Source organism: Momordica charantia (genome assembly GCF_013281855.1).
Source record: "Momordica charantia cultivar OHB3-1 chromosome 9 unlocalized genomic scaffold, Mcharantia_2.0 BLBB01000009.1, whole genome shotgun sequence".
Classification (NCBI taxonomy): domain Eukaryota; kingdom Viridiplantae; phylum Streptophyta; class Magnoliopsida; order Cucurbitales; family Cucurbitaceae; genus Momordica; species Momordica charantia.
Window position 1 is genome coordinate 26,221,983 of NW_028275167.1, and position 26,876 is coordinate 26,248,858.

Here is a 26,876-nt window from a genome sequence, read left to right on the forward strand (position 1 = left end):
TTGGAAATAATAAAATTAAGTTCTTATTTTCTGTTCTCGTTTCCAATTTTTTTCTAATACATAAATAAAAATATTATTGATTACTTGATTTTAAAATTTATATTTTTCCTAATTTAAAATTTTAGAAAACAAAAAATAAGAAATTGTTACCAAACAAGTTTATGTTTCTTTTTTCAATAAAAGAAGAAAGATCAATAAATAAGAAACAGTTACCAATATGCAAATATTCTTTTTTATTTACAAAAGAGAAAACAAAAAAAAAACAATAATGTTACTAAATCAACCCTAAATAAATTAAATTATTAATAAGAAATAATCGTCCTGTCAAATATGTTTTGATGAGAGATATATGTCAATTACTACTGAACTGTGCTTCTTTGTTTCTTAATCCCATAATTGAAAATGAAGAGCATTGATAACCAAAAATTTTTAGAAAGTGATAGGCTTCCAAATTTTTTGAATTTTGTGAGTGTACATTTGGATATTTAATCAAAGGGCGGCTCCAAGATGACAAGGAAACTTAGGTACAAATCTTATATTATGCCTTTTTTTTTCTAAATTCGAAATCAGATTTTGTATTCTTATGAGAATCTTTTTCTTTATTATTATCTTGCCATCTAACCTATTATCTATGGTTGTTTTATTATCAAATATCAAGCATTTATCAAGGTTATATTATATTTCTTTTATTGGTTTCCCAAATATCTATTATTGAGTTTTTTTTTCCTTCAGAAAAATTCTAGAACAGATTTAAGAAGAGCTCATTTTTTGGGATTAAATTAGTTTTCACATAGCATTTTTTTAAGTGGCGTGTCAGATCAATATGATTTATACCTTTTTTTATTTGGGTTAAATTTCAAACTTGTAGAAATTTGAAGTTTATTCTCTTGATAACATGTTTTCTCTTTGAATTCTTGTTAACCATTTTTTTTTTATTATTTAGGAGTCGGCGGCTCTTTGGTCTTTTTTTTCTATACGTGGAGATATGTGTACTGTCTCCATACCCGTACATATGTAAGAGATCATTGCTGGGTGGAGTTACGTTCCAATTTTTGCCAACCTATTACTTGTCATATTATGTGAGCTTATAAATTAACTAATTTTTAACATTTAGTGACGATGAGGGACAAAATTGAATAATATTAAAACATAAGATACTAAATTGAAATTTGTTAAACAATAGGGACAAAAACAAATCAAAATATTAGATACTAAAATATAGATTTAGTCAATACAAAACAATAACTCAATGTTACGTAAATAAAAAAACTTGTCAATATTCAATGTAGTAAAGACTTGCAAAGGTATTGAAAATTTATGAGGTTTCCCTGTGCTACTAGAAGAAACTTATAAAATCATAAGTACTAAATAAAATTAAATTCAAAGTAACCTGGATGCACGTATCTTCGACTAAAATGTTGTGAGTTTGAATCCACACCCTATCTGTTATACTAAAAAAAGAATGAAATTAAATCCAAATTGTAACAAAACATAAATCAATATTTACCAAATTAGTAATTCTAATTTCTAACACTTAAATTATTGTCTAAATTTAATTTTCCTCAGTAAATACAAATAGAATTGTATGTAATAAAAAGAATAATATGATTTGTTAAAAAAGATGTTTTAGGTTTCTATTTCACAGAGAAATGGAGTAGGCGAAAATTCCCACATCGGAAAGAAGCGGCTGAGTGAACCGTCCAGCGCCTATGTAAAAGCCAGCGTGGTCTCGTATCTAAGTCACGGAGCCGTGCGGCAAGCACAAAGCGAACTATTCTTTCGCCTTTTACTAAAGAATACCGTGTGCTTGTCGCTCTAAGCGGCATACACCTATTTTTGGAGGGGCCTTCTTTCGGGAGTGGTCTCCACATCAATTCTACTCTAAACTTTCCTTTCAAAATTGTCCTATGAAATGAAAATCCAAACTATAATATAAGATTATAGAATTAAATTTTTATGAATTAAATTTTGGTTAAATTGAACTAGGGTTCTTTCCGGGCTGCCTTGGAGCAACAAACACCAATTTTACTTGGGGTGGATGATTTTAGTGGTGGTGTTACTTGGGGTGGATGATTTTAGTGGTGGTGGATGGCAAAGTTGCTTTGTAATATTGACTTTGCTTCTTATTCATGCTATAAAAGGAGATGAAGTACTCAAAATTGACTATTCATATTGTGACGCCCGAGTAGTGAAGAAGAGTACATGAATGAACCGATACCACATTCGAATGAGAGAGATCCTAAGATCATAGAAGTGTGGTCAAGAAATACTTAAAAGAATTACTACATATATTAACAATAATGCACATTTCATATCGGTAACTCAATCGTAAGAACTCCAAAGTTAAGCGTGCTTGATTTTGAGCAATATTCGGTTGGATGACCTCCTAAAAGCATCTTGAAAGACACTATCATCTCTCTTAGGCCTTTGACTAGAATGAAGGAAATATACATCATGACAAAAGCGTATTTTACCCAATTTTATATTTTACTTCTTTAAACTTTGTTAGCCTGCTTTTTTTTTTCGTTGAGTAGGAGCGGATAGCTTGGCACTTGGAGATATAGGCGTAGCGCAGGGCAGTCTCGATGAGATAAGAATTCCATGAGTATATTTTGTTTGGGTTAGGCGAAATTCAAAGGTGGAGCGAGATACCTCGCTGTCGAGAAAGTAATACAACGAATGAAAGAGACAAATTGGTTGTCAAGATGCTTGATGAAATTGAATAAAAGAGAAGAATCATTCACTCATTCCTAATGAGAATGTTGTCATCAACGTATAAAAGAAGGATGGGGCATCGACTATGACATCGACAAACAAAATTTTAGAATCCACACGGTTCCACTGTAGTCGAAACCATTTATCCAAAATAAAGCAGTAAGAAACGAACTTTTCAAGCAGGCCGTTCTTATCTCTGGGTGTTTATAAACAACTTTTAAAATAGAAAACTAAAAAAAGTTAAGAAAGAAAAATATAATGGTAAAAAATATAAAATTGTGTGAGATAATTTTGAAAAAGTATGTTAACATTATAAACTTTGATCTTTTAGAGGCGATTTATTGTATATCTTCCTAAAAAAAACATATATTTAATATTTGGGTACGATCGTATCAGCACTAATACCAGATCCCATCAAAATATTTAATATTTATATATTAAATATAACATTGAAGAGATTTTTTCTTAATATTTTTCTATGTTGAAGTTGGACTTTAGAGTTTATGTTCCAGGTTTGATAATTTAATATTTTAACTCTTATCTCTTGAATACTGTAAATAAAAAGCTAAGTGTTGGAGATTGTTCACATTCATTTTGATATAACATGATAACCATGTTCGACTCGAAGATTCCACTCGTTGTTGAATCTTCTCTTTGGTTAGGTATTGCACTATTATAACTTTAACCGTCGGAATCACTTTGATAAACAATACACTAACATCTGTTGAACATCCACTCGACTCATTTTTCTCTAATAGATCGTTGAACATCGACATTAAGATTTATAACCTCTACAAATTTTATAAACTCAACAATACCAAACATGAAATAAATATAAAATCTTTTTCCAAACCAATTACTTCGATTCCCAAAATAGGGGATTTTCAAAAAACTGTTAAAAACTGGCGATGGAATTGGAAAGGGGATCGATCCAACACTCACAGTTTGGATTTTGGACAGAAGAAAGAGCAACATACAAAACTTAGAAACTGAATTCCCACATCGGAAAGGAGCGCCTCAGTGAACTGTCCAACAACTATATAAAGCGACCAACATTTGTCATCGGAGTCACGGAGCCGTCCGGTGAGCACAGAGCGAACTATTCTTTCGCCTTTTACTAAAGAATACCGTGTGCTCGCCGCTCACAGCGGCATACGCCTATTTTTGGAGGGGTCCCTCTGTCTGGTGTGGACCTCACATTAATTCTTAAGTCGAATGATGTTTTTGATATCGAGGTTATTATAATGTTAAAAAAAACAATAGATAAAATATAAAAAATATCAAGATATAATATTAATTTTAAGCATTTTTAACTTATTTTAATAAACGATTATTTGTTAATAGTTTTTTATTTTTATAACTTTTTTAGAAATTTCTATCGAAATTGAGACAACTTTGGTTAATCTAATCGAAATTGAGACAACTTTGGTTAATCTAAGTGTTAAAAAAAAAAAAAAAAAAACAGGATGTTTCCAATTCATTCAAATCCGAAGCTTTTTCTACATCCATATGATCTACTAAAGTCGATCGGTATTGCCCATATAATGAAAGCAGATCTTGTACTATTCATTTGATGATTTGGAAGATTTTTTATATTCTGCAGGTGCAGATTTGGCGTCGGCCTAGGCTTCTTTATACGTAGGATTTGGTACGAGAGCCTATGCTTTAGGAACAGGCTCAGGCCCCATAGCTTAAGGTGGATCGGATCGACTTATAAACTTTTTTGATTAATCTGAGTGTTAAAGAAAAAACAACTTTGAAAAAAAAAACAGGATCGACTTATAAACTTTTTTGATTAATCTGAGTGTTAAAGAAAAAACAACTTTGGTTAATCTGAGTGTTAAAGACAAAACAACTTTGGTTAATCTAAGTGTTAAAAAAAAATAGGATCGACTTATAAACTTTTTTGATTAATCTGAATGTTGATTAATCTGAGTGTTAAAGAAAAAACAACTTTGGTTAATCTAAGTGTTAAAAAAAAAACAGGATCGACTTATAAACTTTTTTGATTAATCTGAGTATTAAAGAAAAAACAGGATTGACTTATAAACTTTTTTGAATTGGATTTGGATTGGCTTATAAACTTTTTTGAATTGGGTCGATTTAAAATAAATAGAAATTCTATGAGTTGAGTTGGTTTATCTAAAATAGGTTTATCTAAAATATTTTTAGGTTGGACTGAAAAAACCCAAATATATTGTTAATTTTAAAACAATTTGTTTTATTTACTATAAAAATTATATTTATTTTATTTTTATTTTTTCAATAATTTATTTTATGGAATATTTAACTTTTAAAAATAATTTTTCTTAAAGTTTTTAGAGTAGGTAGGGAATGATTTCTTATTCAATTTGAAAAAAACAATGAAAAGTTGAAAATTAGTTAGGTGAATTTCGGTCATGAAGTAAGCACAATCTTCCGATAATAGTTCCCATACAAATTTTAGAACTACAATCTTATCTTTTAGTCTTTCCACCAAATTGTCAAAACGAGTCTAGCTCGACGGTAATAGGTATATACCTCTAATCAGGAAGTTGAGAGTTTGATTCCCTGCCCTCACATGTTGTACTAAAAAAAATCCCAGACTACTAATTTACGAGTTATCTATAATCTAAATATTTTAACTCATCAAGTTCAATAGAAAATTAAAATTTCTTATGGTAATTTATAAGTTTAATTTCTTTTAGAGTTAAATTTATGAAATGAAAACTTAATATTGTTAGAAAAACTGTTCAATATTTTTAATAAAATTGTAGAAACATATTTTGGAAGCTAAAAAACAAAGAACAAGTTATCCCTAGCTACAAGATCTTAGTACACATCAAATAAATCATTTTTCTTTCAGTTTCTTGTTCCGACTTAAGAAACATTTCCAAAATATAATTGCAAGTCTCTATCATATCCATGCAGACTGTTCAACCTACTACAAAATATATAAATAAAAAATAATAGTTTTCATCTCGCATTGCCATGCATATATAATGGAAATCGGAAATTAAATTGGGGATTAAAAATCATAAACTAAATTTACAATAGTCAAGCTTGTGAGATTTAGTCAATTAACAAAATTACACATCCTCCTTTTAAAAAAATTAAACTTTTACTTTAGAACTTTAAATCTCGTATAATTGCACCATAAAGTTGGATACATATTACAATATTCATCTTAAACTTTGAAAAATGCGGTGAATTTTAGCTACTGGTCACTTTTTGTTTGAAATAACGTTCAAAAAAATATTCTCACGCATGGCTGACAAATTATAAACCATATATTTGGGATAAAATTGATAGGATGAAGATAAAAATGATATTTAATTAGAGTTTTTTTTTTTAATTTGTAAATGTTAGCTAGTGAATACATATATATACATATATATATATATTTTGGAATAAGTCCAAGAGAATTTAGGGGAGGAAATTACAGTGATGATTATTTAAGGTTTTTCTATTAATAATTAGATTAGGATATATTTTACTTTTATAATGAAAGTGACATTCAATGCTAGAAATTGAAAAGTAATTTACTTGACTCGTTAAAAAATTAAAAATAAATCCAATTGACACGTTCTTTAACATTGACTCCTTGAAAATAATCGCACATAAAGTTTTTAAAACACATTATAATTTGCCTTATAATTTCTAGAAGAACAATGTAAGAGAAAAAACATTTTTCCCGAAATCTTCACAGAGGTCCATGAATTAGGGAATTTTACGTTGAATAAATTTTAAGACTCGAAATTTGTAAACATGTATTTAGGTTGTGAGTTTAAATTTTATATAAAAAAAAATAGTATAATTTTTAATTGAAACATAGCAAAATTTGTTATGCGTAATTAAAATAATTAAAGTAAAAAAGACAAACTTGACTACAGAAGTCAAACCTTCGGTTATTCTAATTAATAATAATATACAAGAATTTTAAGTAAGTAGCACAAATGAATTGCTTTTAATATGTTTTCAAGTTTGCTACGCAATATCTTTGTAATTGAGTCAAGCCTAACTTTGATAGAAGGGGAAAAAAATCTGTCTCGACTTTTCAATTTGACCAATCATTCATCTAAATTGATATCATTAAACTCTTAAATATATCAAAATGCACGAAACAATAAGAATTTTATGATCAAACACTCAAACTATAAGATTGTTTCAATTTAATCTAAAATTTTTTTAACTCCATAAATTCAAAAGCTCTAATATTACAGCTTCTCGATCTTAGAAAATAAAAATTTGATGTAAAATTTTTGAGCTTTTTTTTTAATACAATAAGATGGAGAATTGAACTCATGACCTTTTAGTTAAAATTGATGCCTCAATCTATTAGCTCAACTTGGGTTGGCGCAAATCTTTTAATTTTGATGGTAACAATCCTGCAATTTAAGAATTTGATTGCACAATATTTGAGGTTGATTACAGCAATTTCATAAATTTAGCCATTTAGGAGGTGATGGATCAGATTATAACAAGTCCTATGGTTGCAGAGTGATTTCTGCAAATATAATATTTAGTTGAATTTATATTGTTTGTTTATTTTTCTCTAAAATTGTATCAAAACTCAAAATTAAAATATGAAAGTTTTGATACTTGTCCTTTTGATAATGGGCTTCTTCAGAAATGTCCATCAAGAGCTTTATCTAATATCTGAACCTAGAAGCTGAAAATCCCACATCGAAAAGGAAGCATTTAGTGAGCCCTTCCAACGTCTATATAAAGGCAGCGATCTCTTTAAATCAGTTCACGGAGCCGTGCGGTGAGCACAGAGCGAACTATTCTTTCGCCTTTTACTAAAGAATACCGTGTGCTCGCCGCTCACAGCGGCATACGCCTATTTTTGGAGGGATCTCTCTTCGGAGTTTGGCCCCACATCAATTCAAATATCAAATTTTTGAATATAATTCTATGTTTAACCAATTTAATAACGGTCCAGTATGTGTTATTTGGGCTGTTTTTACTTTTGAGTTTTGGGCCAGTTTGGAATCCACCCAGTATGGGCTCAATCAATGCTCTAGGCCTCCACTCGGCTCGAAGGAGTTTTTGGGCCAAGGTTGGCCCACTATAAACCTTATTATAAATAACGATTGGAAGAAATTGAGAGCGCTTAAGCCTTGTTATAATGATTGCTATCCTACAATGGGAAAAGTTTTAGGAATAATGCTTCTAAGGTTGGGTAGTTTTAACAATACATATTTTTAAAATGTAGTTTAAATAAGAAAAATCTTAATATTAAAAAAAAATATCAAATTAATTAAAAAGTAACGTATTATCTTTTAACAAATCTAAAATTTTTATTCTACTGTTTAACTATATTTTATTAGGTTAAATTTATTTTCTCTTTGTACTACTGGTTTAACTGCCATTTCATTTTGTTCTTCGTCATGTCATTTGATAGTTGATACGAGACTTCTAAGAATAAGTTCAAGAATTCCTTTGGACATCGTATACCTTAATAACATTAATTCAAGAACCTTAATAGCATATTCGTCTCAACTATAAAGGGAAAAAAAGGGCTAGTATACAATTTTATATGTCTAGCTAATTGATGCTAATCAAAACTTCTTGACCGTTGCCCTAGTTGTAGGTCCATGAAGTAAGCTTTCATATCATACACTACCTTCATTATAAAAGCTCTCTATTAAAATATCTTTTAGTGAAATAGCACCTTCAATTTAACGATTAAGATTGTTTTAAGAAACACGACATTCACTAGTATCAATTAAACACCCAAATAATCTCATTCTTCTTCATAGGTCACTAAAGAAAATCTTCTTTCTTCAACAATTTCTAATCTCTAGTGGACCTCTCAATACGATTCAAACTCAAATAAAAGTCTATCCTCATATCTATTTCTTCTCCAAGTAAATTACTATTTATCCTTAAAACATTGCCAACACATTTCTAACATCTACAAATTTCCCCTACTTAAAAATAGCAAAAATAAAAAATAAAAAATGAAATTTATAATTCTTCCAAAGCGAATAATCCCACATTCACATCCCATTTGGCCATGGCCTTTTTTGAAGCTAAAACTCCCACATCGAAAAGATGAGCTCTTCTGAACCCATCCACTGCCCTATTTAAAACCTCCCAACACTGACATGCAAAACCACGGAGCCGTGCGGTAAGCACAAAGCGAACTATTCTTTCGCCTTTTACTAAAGAATACCGTGTGCTTGCCGCTCCAAGCGGCATACGCCTATTTTTGGAGGGTCCCTCTACTGGAGTGGTCCCCACTAAAATGCCGGTTAAAAATTTTTACATTTAAATAATAAGTAATTGCTTTCGACGATAATGGGCCTTATAATTCTAAGCTTATTGGGCTCGAAGCCCAGTACATTATCTACTCATCCAATTTTAGAAGAAGGTAAACAGATGCTACTTAACAAATTCAGGATCAGTTCAGGCCCAGACAATGGAGTTGCGTTGTGGACTTCTATAATTGTTAAATCTAATCTGGGCCTCAGACCTGGCGGACAGATGTTTCTTTTGGGCCACAGATTGGCCCAGTCTAACCCTAATGATTGATATCTTTCTGTGATGTTTGTGCATATCACAAGTAGATTCTTCAGACAAATCAAGCGTAGTATTTTCTTTCCATTTATATTTATATAATTGCTTTCAACTTAAACTAACTAAAATTAGAAGGTAACAGATAACTGCTTTTATAAAAACTATTAACATGACTGCTAATTGAACATAATTCAACAATTAATTTCTGCTAACTGAGCATAATTCACCATTTCGAGCATAATTGAGAGATTAATTTCTACCCCAACATTTGTTTTTCATGTGGGTGAGTTAGTGATGATTATGTTGAAATAGTGTATGTGATTGAATTCTATTGAATATTGCTATACCTGGAGCAGGTAATTGCAAAAAAAATCATGCTTATCATGATCAAGATTCCTCACCTACATGATTCACTCTGCTACGTTTAGTTCAACCTTAATGGGATTTCTTAGGGTCAATTCTTCCTTTTAGATACTAACCAAATGGTCTATTGGAGTAAGCTTCTTCAACATTTTCATACCAAAACTCTAATAGTTCATATAGTCATTTTGACTTTGATGATTATGAAACCACTTTGACAAAGCTAACATTAAAATGATCTTTTCCTCTCTTGCTGGTTATCGAACACCGACCATAGATTTCAAATAGCTACAAAGTTTACAAACTTTAAAATATCCATCCAAAAATGAAATTGTAAGTATATTCTGAAATTTTCTTTTAGTAAACTAAATTGATAAAAAATGGTGCATGGCCATCCCATTGACTCTTTTGATACTTCCCTAAAATAGAGCAACACAATAATCGTGGAAGCTGAAATTCCCACATCGGAAAGAATCGCTGAAGTTGAGCCGTCCAGCGCCTATATAAATGTACCTATAGTTCAGTTAAAATTCACGGAGTCATACAATGAGCACACAGCGAACTATACTTTCGCCTTTTACTAAAGAATACCGTGTGCTCTCTGCTCCACGTGGCATACGCATTTTTTTGGAGGTCCCTTTTCTCTGAAAGGGATCCAACACAAATTTAATTTCATAAATTTTTTTTAAATAAGATATAATTAAATGTTTTTTAATTAATATATGATTAGAAGGGTAAGCAGAAATTTAATTTATCCCATTTTTTCTCGTCTTATTTCTTCTATTTGTCCAATAAATTTGCAATAAGTCAATATGCCTCTCTCTTTAAAAGTTTTTTATTTTCATTTAACAAAATCATGATTCAGGGTTGAGACTTGTTACTTTAAAAAACATGAGAAAAAAGAAAAAAAAAGAGACAAATTTTACATTTTTAAGAGTTAAACTTCATTGTACTTTAAAAAATATAAAAAAGAAACAAAAAGAGATATACATTTTTAAAAGTTCAACTTTACACCGCATGCACCTTTGCTGCAAGGAGAAAAGTACAAGATTTTTTTTTTGTTACAATTAAATTTTTTTTTTTTGAAACATCTATTAAAAATGAAGAAAGATAATGAAAAAGTTAAATTAAATTTCTTTTCATAATGAAAAAGTTAAATTAAATTTCTTTTCATGTAATATAAAAAAATTGTATTACCATAGATTTGTCATTATTTAAATTATTATAATGATTTTAAATTTATTAAAAGAAATATGCACGGAAAATAATGAGTAAAGTACGTTAACGCTTAACGGCTAAACTATATTCATATTGACTAGATATTCCATCTTCTGCTTAAATAAACACAATATTTTTAATTTAACCAAATTTTCCTAGTCCTCACGTAGATTTCTCCTCGATGCAAGAAAGTTATTTATTAATTTAAATATTTCTAATGATATTTAAGTTTCTTCCATACTTTTTTTAGAAATATCTATCAACATCGATATTCCATCAATACTACCATATAATTTATACCTCTACATTTTTGTCTCAATATTTAGAATCATATTTTTTTAGTATTTTAATAATTTATGTTAAACTAGGTTGCGTGTTCTCACCTATCACGAAGTACCACCTAATTTTGAGTATTATATTTCCAAAAAAAATTTCATAGAAATAACCTCTTACTAAATTTTAAATTTTGGCACCTAGAAGGTTATTAAAGCTGCAACCACTCTAAACTAGATATACTATTTCATCAAAATATTGGGTTCGAATTAATGTTTTTCCCCTTTTTTGAAACGAGTTAGAATTAATGTTTTAAACCATAAATTAAATTAGAAATCTAAAGCTTCGTTTTTATATTAAATTTTGAGTTGTTATGTCAATATGAGCATAATTCAACGGTAACTAGTAAGTACTTCGTCTCTTGAAGTCAAAAGTTCGATCTCCGTTGTTAAACTTAAGAAATAAAAAATTTGGTTGTTAGGGCTAGTTGGATTTTCAAATTGTTTTGATTGATGGATAAATTTTGTCTCAATATAACCATTTTCAATTATAACATTCAATAAGTCATATCTATAAATATATCTTAATTATTGTAATAATTAATCCTCAAGAAAATTAAAGATGATATTATTGTATCCATCAAAAGTAGCTTTGGCAAGTTTTTCACTTTTTCACCGACAATTTAATTTATAAGAGAATATAGTCCAATTGTGTAGAAAAATAGAATCTTTTACCCCACCAAATCCAATTATACGGATAAAATTATTGATAATATAATAAATTGAAGTAGCATACCTTACTATAATTTAGTATAATTTAGGTTTTTTTTATGTTTTCAATTTTTAAAATTTAAACTTAGAAACCTTACTTTCATTGTTTTGTTATATAGTTTTTGTAAACACTTTTTCTTTTAATTTAGGCCAAATTTTAGAAATAAAAAGTAGTTTTCAAAAAGTAGTTTTTGTTTTAAAATTGTTTAGAATTTATTGTTTAAAAAAAAAGTAGAAATTTACTAATGGAATTATAAAAAAAGAAAAAAAAGCCTAATTAAAAAAAACATAAACAAAAAATATGGAAAAGTTATCATATTATCATTTTTTTTGAAAAGTTCAAATTTCCGCCCATTTAAATTCACTATTTATTGAAAACAAATGTAATAATTAATTCATGTCCATTACCAATAATATGCAACATGACAGCTAAAATATTTAATTTTAGGAATGTAGTGTGCAAAAAGGATTCAACTGTTTTTTAGTACAAAAATATTCTACCTGTTCTAGGCCTTTTTTGCCCTTTACATTTTAATTCTTATACTTTTTTATTTATATAAAACAAATAAATATAGTTTTTTAATCAAATAGTAAGAAAAGCCAACACAGCACCCTGTATAGCTGACGTGGCACAATGAAGTGACATATGGTTTTGTCCCTGGGCAAATCAAAAAAAAAATTTAAGTTTTATTGGAACATCTAAGTCACATATTGGTTATGTATTGTGCTACATTTATTTATTTATACTATTTAAATAGATAATTAAAATTTGAAGATATATAAATTGAATAGGTTTAAAAAAGGACAAAACTTTGTATTCTTTAGAATTAAGTTAATTGTGCCTTTTTATCTCCGTAAAAAAAAAATTGTGCATTTTTAGAGATTTTTTTAGAGATTTCTAGCTAAGCAAATATTTTTATGGTTGGAGAGACTATTTTAATAAATATATTGTCATTTATTAAAATTTAAGATCTAAAATGGATACAAATACATTTATTAAGCAATTAATTAGAAATTTCTATATATATACAAATAAATCGTACCCATCCATCCAGTGCATATAAAAAAGGATTAGACTATGTTAACGAGGTTTTATCATTAAAAATTAAGTAATTAATTAGAAATTTTTTTAAGAAAAAAATATTTACATGAGAAATCATTTTAAAAAATAAAAATAAACGGAAAAAATTTTATGGAAACCCAATCCCCTTGAATTTCCTATCGAAAATCTTCATCTTGATCCATGCGAAACTTCTCGAGAATTTCACATGGATGGAGAGTTAAATGGGGTAGGGACGAGGACGAAGAAGCCTTCCCTATCCTTATCCTGTAAACATCTTAATCTGTGGCTATGCGTGAGTCACTAAATGTACACATCAAATGTTTATTTTTTATATTTTTAATTATAGGTAGGGTCGGTCATCATTTGGTTAATAATTAATTAAAAGAATTGTTGATTGAATCATATTTATAATGGTATCAATCATTTATAGAATATCTACGGGGTAATTCTTAAATATATAATTTTTTTTTCGAAACAATAAATCGAGTTATTTACATCACTAGAATAAAATAAATGTACGAGGTGTATTTTCAAATAGAATATAAAATTTAAAACTTTACAAAAACAGCTGAATCCAAATGTTACATAAAACAGGTTAAAAAAAGTCAAACCTACTCTATATTTGAAAAATAAAAAATAAAAATTATCACACTTTTAAAAATACATATTAAATTTATGCGAGCGTAATTTTCCAACCTTAAAATCGGCTATTTACTACATTTTTTCGTATGAGAGGGGAGAATTCCAGAGACGACTCAACCAACTCATACTTAGTAAGGGAAAAAGGACCATAAAATTTAAGTTATACCTAACAATAACAAAAGAGGACTATCAAACTTTAGTGTAGTTGTACCCAAAATTAAAAATTAAGAAAACAAAAACAAAAGAAACCTTTATTGTGGTGGTTTCGTTGCGCATTAATCAATTCTCCCAATTCTTGGACCAGTACTTAAGCAACTCATTTCACCGACATGCGTATAGTTCAACGAGTCAAGATAGTATTTACTTTTTTAAAGGTTGTAGGTTCGAATTCCTACCTCTTGTATTAAACTATAAAAACAATACCTGATTCAACAAATATTTACATGTTACTCCTCTAATTCATCTTAGCATTGGTACAGTGGTCCTCAAAGCTCGAACCTAATTATCGCCCTCCATGGATAGGATCACAAACTTTTTAAACTTGATTATTGGGATCTCCACTTCAGATTTTGATGCATTCTAGCCTAATTTTCTTTCTAAAATCTTTTTGTTCATTTTGTACACAACATAACAATATTTATGAACAAATCAAGAATTGAATCTCATTGAAATTTTTTTGAGGTAATAGAGGAAACAAAAGGAGATGAAAAATGAACTTGAAAGTGTTGAAGATTTAACACAAATCAAGGAAGAAATATTCTAGCTCACAATCTGGCCCAGGACAGTTAGAGATTGAGATTTCTAAGAATTAAGTGTCTGAATTCGTTTGACTTTATTACATTTGGTTTATCAAAGAAAATCATACGAAATTAAATCTTTAGAATTTACCTGTAGTTCCTATAGACCACTAGATCAACTCATGATAGTGAGTATGTTCTTGAGTTTCGTTGGTCTAATTAAGTTTCAGGGTTTACAATCATTATTTATTATTTTACTATTATTTTTTTTAGAAAGCCACCATTATTACATAAATGGTTAATTTCATTTATGACTTTTATTAATAACAGTCACTTTTTCTCAGGAGAAGTTGGATGTAAATCTCACCTAATAGATCTGATAATTCAATGAGGAATATTTAATAAATTATTGAAATTGAATTATTGAATCAAATTATGAATAACACAGCCAAATTATTGATGTATGAAATTCCTTTTTTTTTTCTTTGAAAAGTTTGAGATGTATGAAATTCTTAGAACATTAGCACCCTGTAATTATATATATGTCATTATTAATTTCTTAAGGGCTATTTAAGTAGTAATAAATTTGTATACTTTGTTAAAAGTTTGCTTCTAACATTTTAGGTTTAGAGGTAGATTTCCCTTCTTCAATTCTATTTATTTCTTAGATTTTTTAAAATACATTTTCATCTTTTGCTTATTTTTACTTTCAAATCTTAATTCTTGAGCTAACTTTTTGTTAAAACCCTAGGCATTTAGTCTTAATTGTAAAAATTTTACATTTAATTAATTAAAAATATGCTATAATTACTCTATTCAATTTTTAATTGTGGAAGCGGGAGTTAGAAGTTTTGACGTTACCTCATTATTTCATTATCTACATGTAATATCTACATTATTAATTTTATATAGGAATTAAACATGATATTGAGTGAAAGTTTAAAGATTAAAATTGAGATTCAAATGTTAAATGATTAAAAATATTAAAAAATATAAATATATTCAAGAACCGTCAACCTTTCAAAAGTTCAATGAAAAAAATTAATATATATAAAAAAAATATTTAAAGGCCGAAACCATATTTGAAAATAAATCTTATTTTAGCCCTTTAACTAATACATGAAAATCTAGTTTGTTCCTTATTAGCATTAAATCTTTATATTGCATCTAATAAAATGTGTACTATAGTACATGGATTTTACTTTCTTTTTGTGAATACTATAACTTTGTGATTTAAGCTAGAAACTAGAATTTAATTTGTATGATATTCAATAAACAAAAACTTAATGCATTGTAAAAGCACCTCATTAAAAATTCAACGACCGAAATTGCATACTAAAAAAACAAGAATTAGAATAAATTAAATGTCAAATTTCATGCAACAAAATAAATTTCTTCCTCTACCATAGCTTTAAATTACTATCTGGTCAAATACTTGGTTAGGTTGAAGATTGGTAACGGCAAGAAAAGGGCCTAGCTAATTAGGCGCCAATGCACCCTCATACTTCAACAAGAACTTCCGCAATACTGTTTGCACTCGAAACGGACACTTCAAACAAAGTAGACTACGAATGTATGGGTGAAAGCAAGTAAGAGCATGCTATTGAAGATATGTCGGGAAGACCTCCATTGAGTGGACTTTGTCACTCCCTTTATTTAGACTTGCATTAAAATGGAACAAATTTACTCAACTTGCACCTGAACTTGAAGCCCTTTTTTTAACCCTATATTTATATATCATATCAATATCAATAAGAAAGATAATTCGACATTTCTGATATAGAATAGAAATATTGATGAAATATAAAAAGTGTCAGCAAAATTTTGATGATGTGAACGAAAACATTAATAATAAGAATTTTTAAATTATTTAAAAGTGTACAATACTTATTTTAAGATATTATAGATTTTTATATTGGTCTAAACTTTTAAGATTATTTAATATTAGTTATTGATTATTCCATTTTGGTATTTGAATGACGTTTATTCTGGTCTCCGGTCTCTTGAGTTTGTTATATATATTTAATCTCTCAAGACTTTAAAAAATGTTTATTTTTGTCAATAAACTTAAAAAAAAAATAACTATTTTTATCAATATTGCTATTATTTTACCTCACTTAATTATATCACATTTTTACTTTTATCACTCCTCTCAATCAATATATATGACTTCAATATTCATGAATACTTTTTTTTAGAGTTAAAAAATAAAATAGACATTTTCAAAAAAAAAAAATTAGGAACCAAAATAAAATAAACCTAAAAACAGAATAATCATGAAAAAAAATATCAGAAATAAGGAAAACATTACCAAAAAATAAAAACAAAATAAAACAAGAAACCCCTTCTCTTCTCCGTAAGTTGGCCTTTGAAAATCATCATAGCTATGACACTACCTCCATGTCTAGTAACCAAAATAAAATAATCTTAAAAATTCAAACAACTAATATATGATATTTTTAACATATATATAAATATGTGATAGAGGAAGCCTAATTAAGCAAGAAGAAAAAGATTAATAGAAAACAAAAAAAAAAAGAAGAAGAAGAAACTCCACCATAAAAGTTACAATAGTCTATTTATTAGAAAGGAATCGAGAAATATATCGAAAAACATATAAAGAGTGGTTATTGAAAAAGAAAATATCCTTATTAAGTCCTTTTTTTCTTTTTTAATTTTTCGAAATTGATGTAGTGTGACTATGTTGTGGATCTCTATAATCGAAACCGCTTTTTGCCTAAACTGATAACAACACTATAAATGATACGACAAGGCTCAAAAGGCCCAAGTACGGAAAAAAACAGCCTCATTCAATAATTCTTTCCACTAGCTAAAACACAAGATTTAAACCTATTTAAATCCTTGAATAGAAACACGAAACCCATCCTCTTTCCCCCCCTCTCTCTCTTTGTCTCTCAAGTTTAAACGCCAACCCACCATGGAAGACATCATTACAGCACTAACACTCCTGTTCCTCCTCTACGCCATCTCCCTCCTCCTCAAGCTCCTCCTCCAATGGCGGAACCAATGCTGCTACATGCTCGCCTACCAATGCTACAAACCCGCCGACCCAACCAGAAAACTCGATACCGATACCTGCGTCCGAGTGGTCCAACGCAACAGAAACCTCTCCCTCGATGAGTACCGCTTCCTCCTCAAGACCATCGTCAGCTCCGGCATCGGCGAGCACACGTACGGCCCCAAAAACGTGCTCGACGGGCGCGAGTACTCCCCGACCCTAAACGACGCCGTCTCTGAGATGGACGACATCATCTTCGACACGCTCGACAACCTCTTTGCCAAGAACCCCGGCGTGTCCCCGTCCAACATCGACATCGTCGTCGTGAGCGTGTCCCTGTTCTCCCCCTCCCCTTGCCTCACCTCCAGAATCGTCAACCGCTACAAAATGAGGCACGACATCAAAGCCTTCAATCTGTCCGGGATGGGGTGCAGCGCCAGCATCGTGGCCATTGATTTGGTGAACAATTTGTTCAAGTGCTACCAGAATTGCTACGCTGTTGTTGTGGCGACGGAGTCCATTGGCCCCAATTGGTACGGCGGGAAGGAGAAACAGATGATTCTGTCGAATTGTTTGTTTCGGTCTGGTGGGTGTTCGATGCTTTTCACGAATAAGAGAGATTTGAGACATGAGGCCATGTTGAAGCTCAAGTGTTTGGTTCGGACGCATCTTGGTGCTAATGACGAAGCCTATCAATGTTGTATTCAGGTGCGGATTCTTTTCTTTTTTCTTTTTCTTTTTTTTTTTAATATAATATGGGCGGGATTTTAACCAGATGGTGTCAGTTGACCTAAGCTTAGATTTGGCAGATGTGGTTGGGTTTCATTTTTTGAGAATTTGGTTTTTGTAATCTTATTTGTGTGTCGTTCTTATTTATGAGTTTGAATGTTAGTATAGCGATATTGGAGTTGAAAAACACTTTGTTTCTTGATATTAAGGAGCGAGTGGTCAATTTTTCAATGATAATAAGGAGTTGAGTATTTTCCATTACCGTTTAAAAATGTCATGTTTTGTAACTGTTTTACTTTTAGTTTCCTATAAAATGTTTTCAAAATTTGAGTTAAATTTTAAAAACTATGGTGGAATTCGTGAAAGACGTACCAAAGAAATTGTGAAAAAGCAGACACAATTTGTAAAAGCTAGAAACGAAATTATCGTGTCCAACGAGGCTATGATTTTATAATTTTCTCTCTTATTAGTCCTGTTCTAATTCTTTTTAAATTAAAAGATTATATATATATATAATTAGAAGATAAAATAAGTATTAATTTTGGAGGATAGGATAATATTCTAGTATAATATCATGTTAAACTATCAATAAAACTACAATAAACTTTAAATGCACAAATGACGAAGTAAATTAAATCTTTTATTCATATTTTATCAACACTGGAAGTTCGCACGAGATCCAACATGGATATTAATTGAAGAGAAAAAGACATTACATGTTTGAACTTAAAATGATCCAGTTGCAATAAATTTATTATTATTTTTCTTTTAATAATTTGATATTATTGAAAAGGTTGAAGATGATCAAGGGTATCGTGGGTTTAGGCTGACAAAGAATCTCCCAAAAGCAGCGGCAAAAATATTTGGTATGAACTTGAGGGTTTTGGTGCCGAAGATTTTGCCATTAATCGACCTCATTCGTTACGCCATTGCTTATTCTCTCAACCAAAACAAAGCAAAACAAGCCATGGCTGAAGGCCAACTTGTGGGATTGAATCTCAAGACTGGTGTGGAACACTTCTGTATTCATCCCGGCGGGAGGGCCGTCATCGACAGCGTCGGGAAGAGCCTGGGCCTCACCGCTTACGACCTCGAGCCAGCTCGAATGGCGCTGCATCGATTCGGAAACACCTCGTCTGCAGGTAAGGATGAAGGAAGGCAATTGTTCTTGCTCTTTAATATTTTCTTCTTAATTATATTAAAAGGATTTTAAATTTTATTTTCATTTAATCTACTCCGAAAGATTAAAGTAAAAAGTTAGAATATAAAAGGCTCAACGTCAACTCGAAAACACTGACAAGGGCAGGGCGGGAAATGGAGGGTAGCAATTTTCCTGAAAATTTTATGTAAAACAAATTTATGTAATAACTTCTGGAAAAAAAAAACTATTTTTAAAGAAAAATAATTCTTTAAGCACTTTACCCAAAAATATATATATATATAAAGAGCAATATTTAGCAATACCAATAAAAATTTTATTGGTTTTTTTAAATGAATAGAAATAATATATCTTTTTCTCTCTCCTTTCTATATTTTTCGCTCTCGTTAAAAATTGAATGGTAGTCAGCCACAACATGGTATTTATCATTCAGAATATATATTTTTTACCCACCATTAAATTCTTTACCAATAGAAAAAAGGAAGGTGCAGAAAATAAGATATCTTTCTACCTTTTAGCTGTTAATTAAATTTCTAGAAGATGCGTACAGATCGATAAACATCTAAGTATTGTTGTTCTAGTTAACTAGTCACTAGCTAAGCGTTTACTTTAACTAAATACTTCGACACTAAAATACTTTAAATGATACGATCTTAGAATCGAAAGATCACAAAAATTTCTAACTCCGCTCTTGTGTGCAGGGTTTTGGTACGTGTTCGGGTACATGGAAGCGAAGAAGAGATTGAAGAAAGGAGATAGAATCTTGATGATAAGCTTTGGAGCTGGATTCAAGTGCAATAACTGTGCTTGGGAAGTGACGAGAGATTTGGAAGATGAGAATGTATGGAAAGACTGTGTTGATCATTACCCTCCCCAGTGCTTAGTCAACCCTTTCATGGAGAAGTACAGTTGGATCAACGATGAGTGTCTCAACTTCGTTAGGACTATTGAATTTTGAATTACTTTAAACCCTAATTTCTTACCCTTAATTTTCTTCAAAAGTGTTCGTATTTCTTTCCATATTATGTTTTCAATTTGGTTTTTAGATTCCAATACATATAAATAATTTGATTTTAATTGTTCCCTTATGGGTTAAAATATATGGTTCGTACGATTTCTTCGTCGAAGATGTATATGTCTTAACTAGTTGAACTATGTTCAGATTGATTTACGAGATAAAATGTGTGTGGTTTGATAATTCTCTTAAAAGAGTCATTTTATCATCATAAATATGATTGTCTCTCTCCCTCCCTCTCTCATCAAAAATTGTTATTTCGTCGCTCGGCCACGTTATTACATTTTCGTCATCTTAATGTAATGTCATTGATGCGACGAAATATATTTTCGTCGCAAACGTGCTTCGAGTTGCCTAAAGTCTTCAGCGACTCATGTACGGCGGCAAAGCTTGCAATGAAATTGTTTTCGTCGCCAACAATCTTTAGCAACGAAATTTGCTTTTCAGTGACGAAATATTTTCATCGCTGAAAGACCTAATTTTTGTAGTGCGCCCTCTCTTAATAGTTGATAACCATTAAAAGTAGAGAGTCAAAAAAATAGTTGTAAATGTCGCTTTTGCTAGCTGCATTGCCACATTGATTCTCACTTATTTATATACGGATCACCATCCATCTCTTACTAATCCACCATTAAATTTTTGACAAAAAAAATGCAGAAATTAAAAAAGATTATATTTTTTCTTTTAAATTATAATAATAAAGAACCCAAATTTTTAGTAGCGGTGAGTAAGAAGATAGATGCTCACCGACAAACCCGCAAGATTTTGATTATATGATTTAGAGTAGCATTAGGCATGAAGGAAGAAAGGAGGGAGTTTGATGAAGCAATAAATGGTCAAAGTAAAATGTGTGGACTCTCTGCATTCCTCTCTCAATAACTCTCTTTTCTGAAAGCTTTGTCTCTGACACCAACTTGTCAACTTGATTCCTATTTAAATTGTGGAGTAAATGACCAACCAACCCCACTCATAATCTCAGATCATCAATGTGCAATTTTGAAAATTTCAATAATATTTTCTCAAAATTTTATCCCAAACAAATAATAAATCCATACGTAGTTTTATTTTACAATATGTGGAGTGGGAGATCGAACCTACAACCTTTTGATTAGAGATATATGTCAATTATGACTAAACTATGCTCGCTTTGACAAATCTAAATTCAAATTTAATGTTAGATTAGTTAAGATGAAGATAGTTTACAGTCGTTGATCCATTCAACAAAACAAGTGCTTTGTGTGTAAGAAACTAGAGGGTATTGTTACGTACGTGACATTTATTTTATCCAGCTATTCACTTTTTTTAGTCATTTGTCAGTATGTCACATCATACTAATCAGCTAACGTGACGCCGTACATGAATGACTAGACACCTCTCAATGAGATAGATCTTAGACTATGCAAAAATCAATAGTTACTACTTATTTCTTTATTTTTTTATCTTTTTTCGATGGACCATTCATAAAAACTCCAAATATCGATTGTTGGAGGCGAATCCTGGCCTGCCACGTGTAATGATCCTAAAGGTGAGCTGGTTGAACACGCGGGCAAAATGGAGAAGTCAACTCCAAATTACTCAGGTCGGCAGTCAGGGTAGGACCTATAGTGCCGAGCTGAGCTGAAACAAAATCTGTAACAGTGTCCCTTCCGTACCCGGCAGCACGCCGCGATTTTAGGGTGTGTCAGAATCCCTGTCGGGCCCAATTTCTATAAATAGAAACCTTTGCCTTAAATGCAAGGTATGCAATCTTAAGTAGACTCGGCAAGTTAGCTCGGACCAGAACTAACTTGCTCGTCGGAGTGCTAACTTTGTTTTGCAGGTCCCAAGAACTGTTCAAGGGAGGTGCGGGACTATTGGCTATAACTCGTCCTAAGCACACCGATCTGAATCGTGTCCGAGCCCAATCAATTTCGGGCTCAAACATCTGGCGCTGTCTGTGGGGACGACATATTTAGAAGTCAGCCTCACCTTTTGCAATCTGAGCCAATGGCCCAAACCCGCTCCCAGCGGTCAGGATCTCAACTTTCGCCCATCCGCTCTCCGATGAGGGATGCGGTCATTTCCCGAGCCCATCCTCGACTCACGTATTCTCAGGTGGCCAGAACTCCCGTCGTCAAACAACGACCCCACGCGGGGGCGGTCAAGGAGAATGGAGGTTAGCCAGTCACATCCGATCCCGTAGTAGTCCGGGATTTCCACCTCGCCACAGATCAATTCCCGCCACTGCAACCTCAGAGAAACGGGTTGCCACCCCGCGCACCTCACCTCCGGGGTTGGGGAAACACAGGTGCACGCTCCGGGGCAAGTGCTGATGCGGGCGTGGACCCCGTCATGGTAGCCAACGTGATCGCCGAGCTCAAGGAAGTCAAAGCAAGGCTTGAGGAGGTCGAGAGAGGCAGCGAGGTGTCCGGCTCTTCTATCTCTAGGGATCCCATGCGAGGAAAGGGACCGATGCATCCCACCCAAGGAATGGAATATCAGTTCCGACCCCGCAAGGAGGCCCGAGCTGGAGCACCCTCGCGAAAGCCACAACGAGTGAGGACAGGCAGTCCCCTGGAAGCACAGATTCACGACCGCCCTGAGCAGGACGATCGGGTCGAGGGCCGGCGCTCGAGGATCCGACCAGTTCGGACTCCCTTGGCATCTTTCGATAACTCCAACGCCCATCAGGGCCGAGGTGCCGAGACGCCGAGGCGACGAGTAGTGGCACCCGAAGATCGGGAGTATTCGGTTGACGATGAGGAGGAAAGCCCAGTGGTCGACGTTCAAGAGAGATCCTCCCACGCTGACCATTCGTTCCGGTCTGAAGTGGACCTCCTCCGGGATCAGTTTCAGAGGGAGATAGAAGATCTCAAGCGACAGTGCAGGCCTGTGGATCCGCATCGCGTGGCCGAGCAAGAGGAACCGCCTTTCTCCCAAGCGATCCTGGATGCGCCTATCCCACCGAGGTTCAAGGCTCCAATCATGAATTCTTACGACGGATCTGGAGATCCGATCTCCTACGTAGAGGTGTTCGAGGGGAAGATGGATTTCCTGGCCGCAAACGACGCTATGAAGTGCCGAGCATTTCAAATAGCCTTGGAAGGCTCAGCAAGATTGTGGTACCGACAGTTGAAGCCCCGGTCCATCGACAGTTACCAACAGCTGAGGAGGTTGTTCATCAACCAGTTCTCAGCTCGGCAGTTGTTGAAATTGCCACCCTCTCACCTCGGAACAGTAAAGCAACGGGACAACGAGTCCCTGACAGAGTACATCGCTCGATTCATGGACGAGCATGTCAAAGTGGTAAGTTGCACCGATGACATCGCCATGATGTACTTCACCACGGGCTTGAACGACAGGAACCTGACGATAGAGTTCGGAAGCCGACCACCAGCCTCCCTGAACGAGATGCTCGCTAGAGCTCGCCAGTACATCAACGGCTTGGAGTTGTGGAAAGCCAATGGAGCTCGGCGGAGCAACCGTGGTAAAGATCGGGACCAAAAGTCCCCTCCTCCCAAGAAGTAGCGCAGCGACGGTTGGAGCTCGTCTCGACGGGCTGACGACAGCAAGAGTAGAGGCCGTCGAGACGAGAAAGGTCCTTCAGACCATCGGGGGCCGAAGTTTGACAAGTTCACTCCGTTGAATGCCTCAATCGCGGAGATCTACGCGGCAGCCGAAGACACCGACCTTGAGGCACTTTTCGCAGCCCCGGAAAAGCTCCGCCGACCTCCAGGGAAACGAGACAAGCGGCTCTACTGCCGATTCCACAAGGATCATGGCCATGACACTTCACGCTGTTTCCACTTGAAGGAGCAGGTTGAGGATCTGATCCGGAGGGGATATCTGAAAAAATACGTCGGCAGGCGTGAAAGGGCGGAGCCAGGGGGGTCGGCTCAGGAGGACAAGCAAGAGAAATCGCCCCTGCCAAGACGGAAGGAAGATCGACCCATCGTTATAAATACCATCCATGGGGGCCCAAGTGGGGGACAGTCGGGGCAGAAGAGAAAAGCTCTGGCCCGGGAAGCAGCACACGAGGTCTGTACCTCGTACCCCAACGAGCCTGGGATGCCGATCTTATTCGACGACCAAGACGGCGAAGGAGTGCACATGCCCATAACGACGCCCTAGTAATCGCCCCACTCATAGATCACGTGAAGGTGAGAAGAGTTCTCATCGACGGTGGAGCGTCGGCCAACATCTTATCGTTCTCGACCTACACGGCCTTAGGGTGGGAGAAGAAGCACTTGAAGCTCAGCCTGACGCCATTGGTCGGCTTTGCAGGGGAGTCGGTGAGTGCAGAAGGATGTGTCTCGCTCCCTGTTACCATCGGTGAGGGAGATCAACAAATAACTAAAGTCGTAGAATTTGTTGTGATAGATCGGAGCTCCGCGTACAACGCCATAATTGGTCGGCCCTTGATTCATGATCTCAGGGCAGTCTCGTCTACTTACCACCAGGTCTTGAAGTATCCCACCTCGGCTGGAGTTGCGACAGTCCGGAGTGAGCAGAAGACGTCCAGAGAATGCTACGCCGCTGCGATGAAGGGAACAGCCACTTGTGCGGTGGTCACGAGCGCGCCCAAACCGTGTGCCGACGAACCAGAGTCGAGCCGTGGCACCCCAGCTGAAGAACTAGAACTTGTCCCCCTGCTGGGGCCGGAAAGGCAGGTCAGCATTGACAGCAAACTGGGGGCCGAGGTGAGAGAGGAGCTTGTCGATTTTCTAAAAGCAAACGCTGATGTGTTCGCATGGTCTCATGACGACATGCCGGGTATAGACTCAAGTATAATGGTGCATAGAATTAATATAAATCCTAGCTATAGGCCTGTGAGGCAAAAGCGTCGGCCTGTCGACGCCGAGCGAAGCAATATAATTTGTAAAGAAGTCGAGCAGTTGCTACGAGCTAAATTCATAAGAGAAGTTTCGCGTGGCTATCTAATGTAGTTTTAGTTAAAAAGCCCAACGGCAAGTGGCGCGTCTGTATTGACTTCACGAGCCTCAACAAGGCGTGTCCGAAAGACAGTTTTCCCCTGCCTCGGATAGATCAGCTCGTCGACGCAACGATAGGGCATGAACTCTTCTCCTTCATGGATGCCTACTCCAGGTACAATCAAATTCGGATGCATGTGCCCGACCAAGAGCATACCGCCTTCGTTACTGACCAAGGGTTGTATTGCTACAATGTCATACCCTTCGGTCTGAAGAATGTCGGGGCGACCTACCAGCGGATGGTCAACATGATGTTCGCAAAGCAGATCGGACGAAACATGGAGGTTTATGTAGATGACATGTTGGTGAAAAGCAAGCAGACGAGCTCCCATTTAGCCGACCTAGCAGAAGCCTTCAGCGTGCTTCGAAAGTTTCAAATGAAGCTCAACCCAAGCAAGTGTGCCTTTGGGGTCTCGTCGGGAAAGTTCCTCGGGTTCATGGTCCACGAACGCGGAATTGAAGCAAATCCGGACAAGATAAGGGCTGTCCTCGAGATGGAAGCGCCGAGGAATGTTAAACAGCTGTAGAGGTTGAACGGCCGACTTGCAGCCTTGAATCGCTTTGTGTCTCGCTCCACGGACAACTGCCACCCTTTCTTCCAAATACTGAGGAAAAAGGGTCGGTTTGAATGGACCGACGATTGCGAAGTTGCACTAAGGCAGTTGAAGCAATACCTCAGCTCGGCTCCCTTGTTGTCAAAGCCACTGCCTAGTGATGTACTCTTCCTGTACCTAGCAGTGTCGGAGAATGCAGTGAGCTCGATACTTATCAGGGAGACGGAAGGGCGGCAGAGCCCTGTTTACTACACGAGCAAATCGTTGACCGAGGCCGAGGCTCATTACCCCTGTGTTGAGAAACTGGCCCTAGCCTTGGTAACCTCGGCACGACGCCTACGACCATACTTCCAGGCACACAAAATAATCGTCCCAACAAACTTCCCCTTGAGGTAGATTTTCTACAAGCCCGAAACGTCGGGTCGCCTGATGAAGTGGGTACTAGAGCTCAGTGAGCACGACATCGCCTTCGAGCCGAGAACGGCGTTAAAAGGTCAGGCAACCGCAGACTTTGTCGCCGAGCTGACCCCACTCAGACTAGGGGGCGATGTCCGCGACCAGTGGACACTCTATGTGGATGGTTCGTCCAATGAGAAAGGTTGTGGGGCAGGTATGCTGCTCCTCGGCCCCGGCGGTCTTCGGTTTGAGTATGCACTCCGGTTTGGTTTTCGAGCTTCCAACAACGAAGTCGAGTATGAGGCGCTGATAAATGGACTAAAGGTCGCCAGAGGGATGGGCGTGAGGCGACTTTTGATTCTCAGCGACTCCCAGCTGATTGTCAATCAGGTTACCGAGGAATACCAAGTAAAGGAAGCCCGTATGGAAAGGTATCTGGCCAAAACCCGAGGGCTCCTCGCCCAGTTTGAAGACTATGTGATTCGACAGGTGCCGAGGTCCGAAAACTCCAAAGCCGACGCACTGGCTCGCCTCGCCTCGGCATACGAGACCGATCTACCAAGAACGGTTCCAGTCGAAATACTTGCTGAGTCGTCCATCGACCAGCCTGAGGTAATGGAGATCGGGTCAGCTCAGCCTACATGGATGGACCCGATTAAAGACTTCTTGGTCAATGGCTCTGTCCCCGCCAATCCGAGCCAGGCCAGGAAGCTCCGACGCCAAGCTGCTCACTACTTGATGCAAGAAGGTAA

The 26,876-nt window shown here is 34.8% G+C and overlaps 2 protein-coding genes, 4 non-coding genes and 1 pseudogene across 6 annotated transcripts; all 7 read left to right on the forward strand.

Annotated features, from left to right (window-relative positions):
* Positions 1-1,746: 1,746 nt before the first annotated feature.
* LOC148209270 (U5 spliceosomal RNA) lies at positions 1,747-1,863 on the forward strand. The gene has a single exon (XR_015787516.1). It is a non-coding gene; the product is annotated as a U5 spliceosomal RNA (small nuclear RNA).
* Positions 1,864-3,789: 1,926 nt separating this feature from the next.
* On the forward strand, positions 3,790-3,893 carry LOC148209271 (U5 spliceosomal RNA; annotated as a pseudogene).
* Positions 3,894-7,453: 3,560 nt separating this feature from the next.
* On the forward strand, positions 7,454-7,568 carry LOC148209272 (U5 spliceosomal RNA). Its single transcript, XR_015787514.1, has one exon. It is a non-coding gene; the product is annotated as a U5 spliceosomal RNA (small nuclear RNA).
* Positions 7,569-8,821: 1,253 nt separating this feature from the next.
* On the forward strand, positions 8,822-8,937 carry LOC148209273 (U5 spliceosomal RNA). Its single transcript, XR_015787515.1, has one exon. It is a non-coding gene; the product is annotated as a U5 spliceosomal RNA (small nuclear RNA).
* Positions 8,938-10,116: 1,179 nt separating this feature from the next.
* On the forward strand, positions 10,117-10,234 carry LOC148209274 (U5 spliceosomal RNA). Its single transcript, XR_015787519.1, has one exon. It is a non-coding gene; the product is annotated as a U5 spliceosomal RNA (small nuclear RNA).
* Positions 10,235-17,101: 6,867 nt separating this feature from the next.
* LOC111010122 (3-ketoacyl-CoA synthase 19) lies at positions 17,102-20,266 on the forward strand. Its single transcript, XM_022283453.2, has 3 exons — positions 17,102-18,009; positions 18,824-19,172; positions 19,891-20,266. Exons 1-3 carry the CDS (start codon positions 17,221-17,223, stop codon positions 20,145-20,147), a joined length of 1,395 nt encoding a protein of 464 aa, XP_022139145.1. The 5' UTR covers positions 17,102-17,220; the 3' UTR covers positions 20,148-20,266.
* A 1,924-nt stretch (positions 20,267-22,190) lies between these two features.
* Positions 22,191-25,701, forward strand: LOC148209275 (uncharacterized). Its single transcript, XM_088117474.1, has 5 exons — positions 22,191-22,359; positions 22,492-23,707; positions 23,753-24,221; positions 24,344-25,125; positions 25,290-25,701. Exons 1-5 carry the CDS (start codon positions 22,191-22,193, stop codon positions 25,699-25,701), a joined length of 3,048 nt encoding a protein of 1,015 aa, XP_087973600.1.
* The last annotated feature ends 1,175 nt before the right edge of the window (positions 25,702-26,876 follow it).

Coding starts and splice junctions, on each gene's coding strand:
- LOC111010122 (XM_022283453.2), top strand. CDS start 17,221: ATGGAAGACATCATTACAGCACTAACACTCCTGTTCCTCCTCTACGCC. Junction 18,010..18,823: donor CCTATCAATGTTGTATTCAG/GTGCGGATTCTT, acceptor ATTATTGAAAAG/GTTGAAGATGATCAAGGGTA. Junction 19,173..19,890: donor CGGAAACACCTCGTCTGCAG/GTAAGGATGAAG, acceptor TCTTGTGTGCAG/GGTTTTGGTACGTGTTCGGG.
- LOC148209275 (XM_088117474.1), top strand. CDS start 22,191: ATGGCCCAAACCCGCTCCCAGCGGTCAGGATCTCAACTTTCGCCCATC. Junction 22,360..22,491: donor GGCGGTCAAGGAGAATGGAG/GTTAGCCAGTCA, acceptor GGGGAAACACAG/GTGCACGCTCCGGGGCAAGT. Junction 25,126..25,289: donor GTTTCGCGTGGCTATCTAAT/GTAGTTTTAGTT, acceptor TGCCTACTCCAG/GTACAATCAAATTCGGATGC.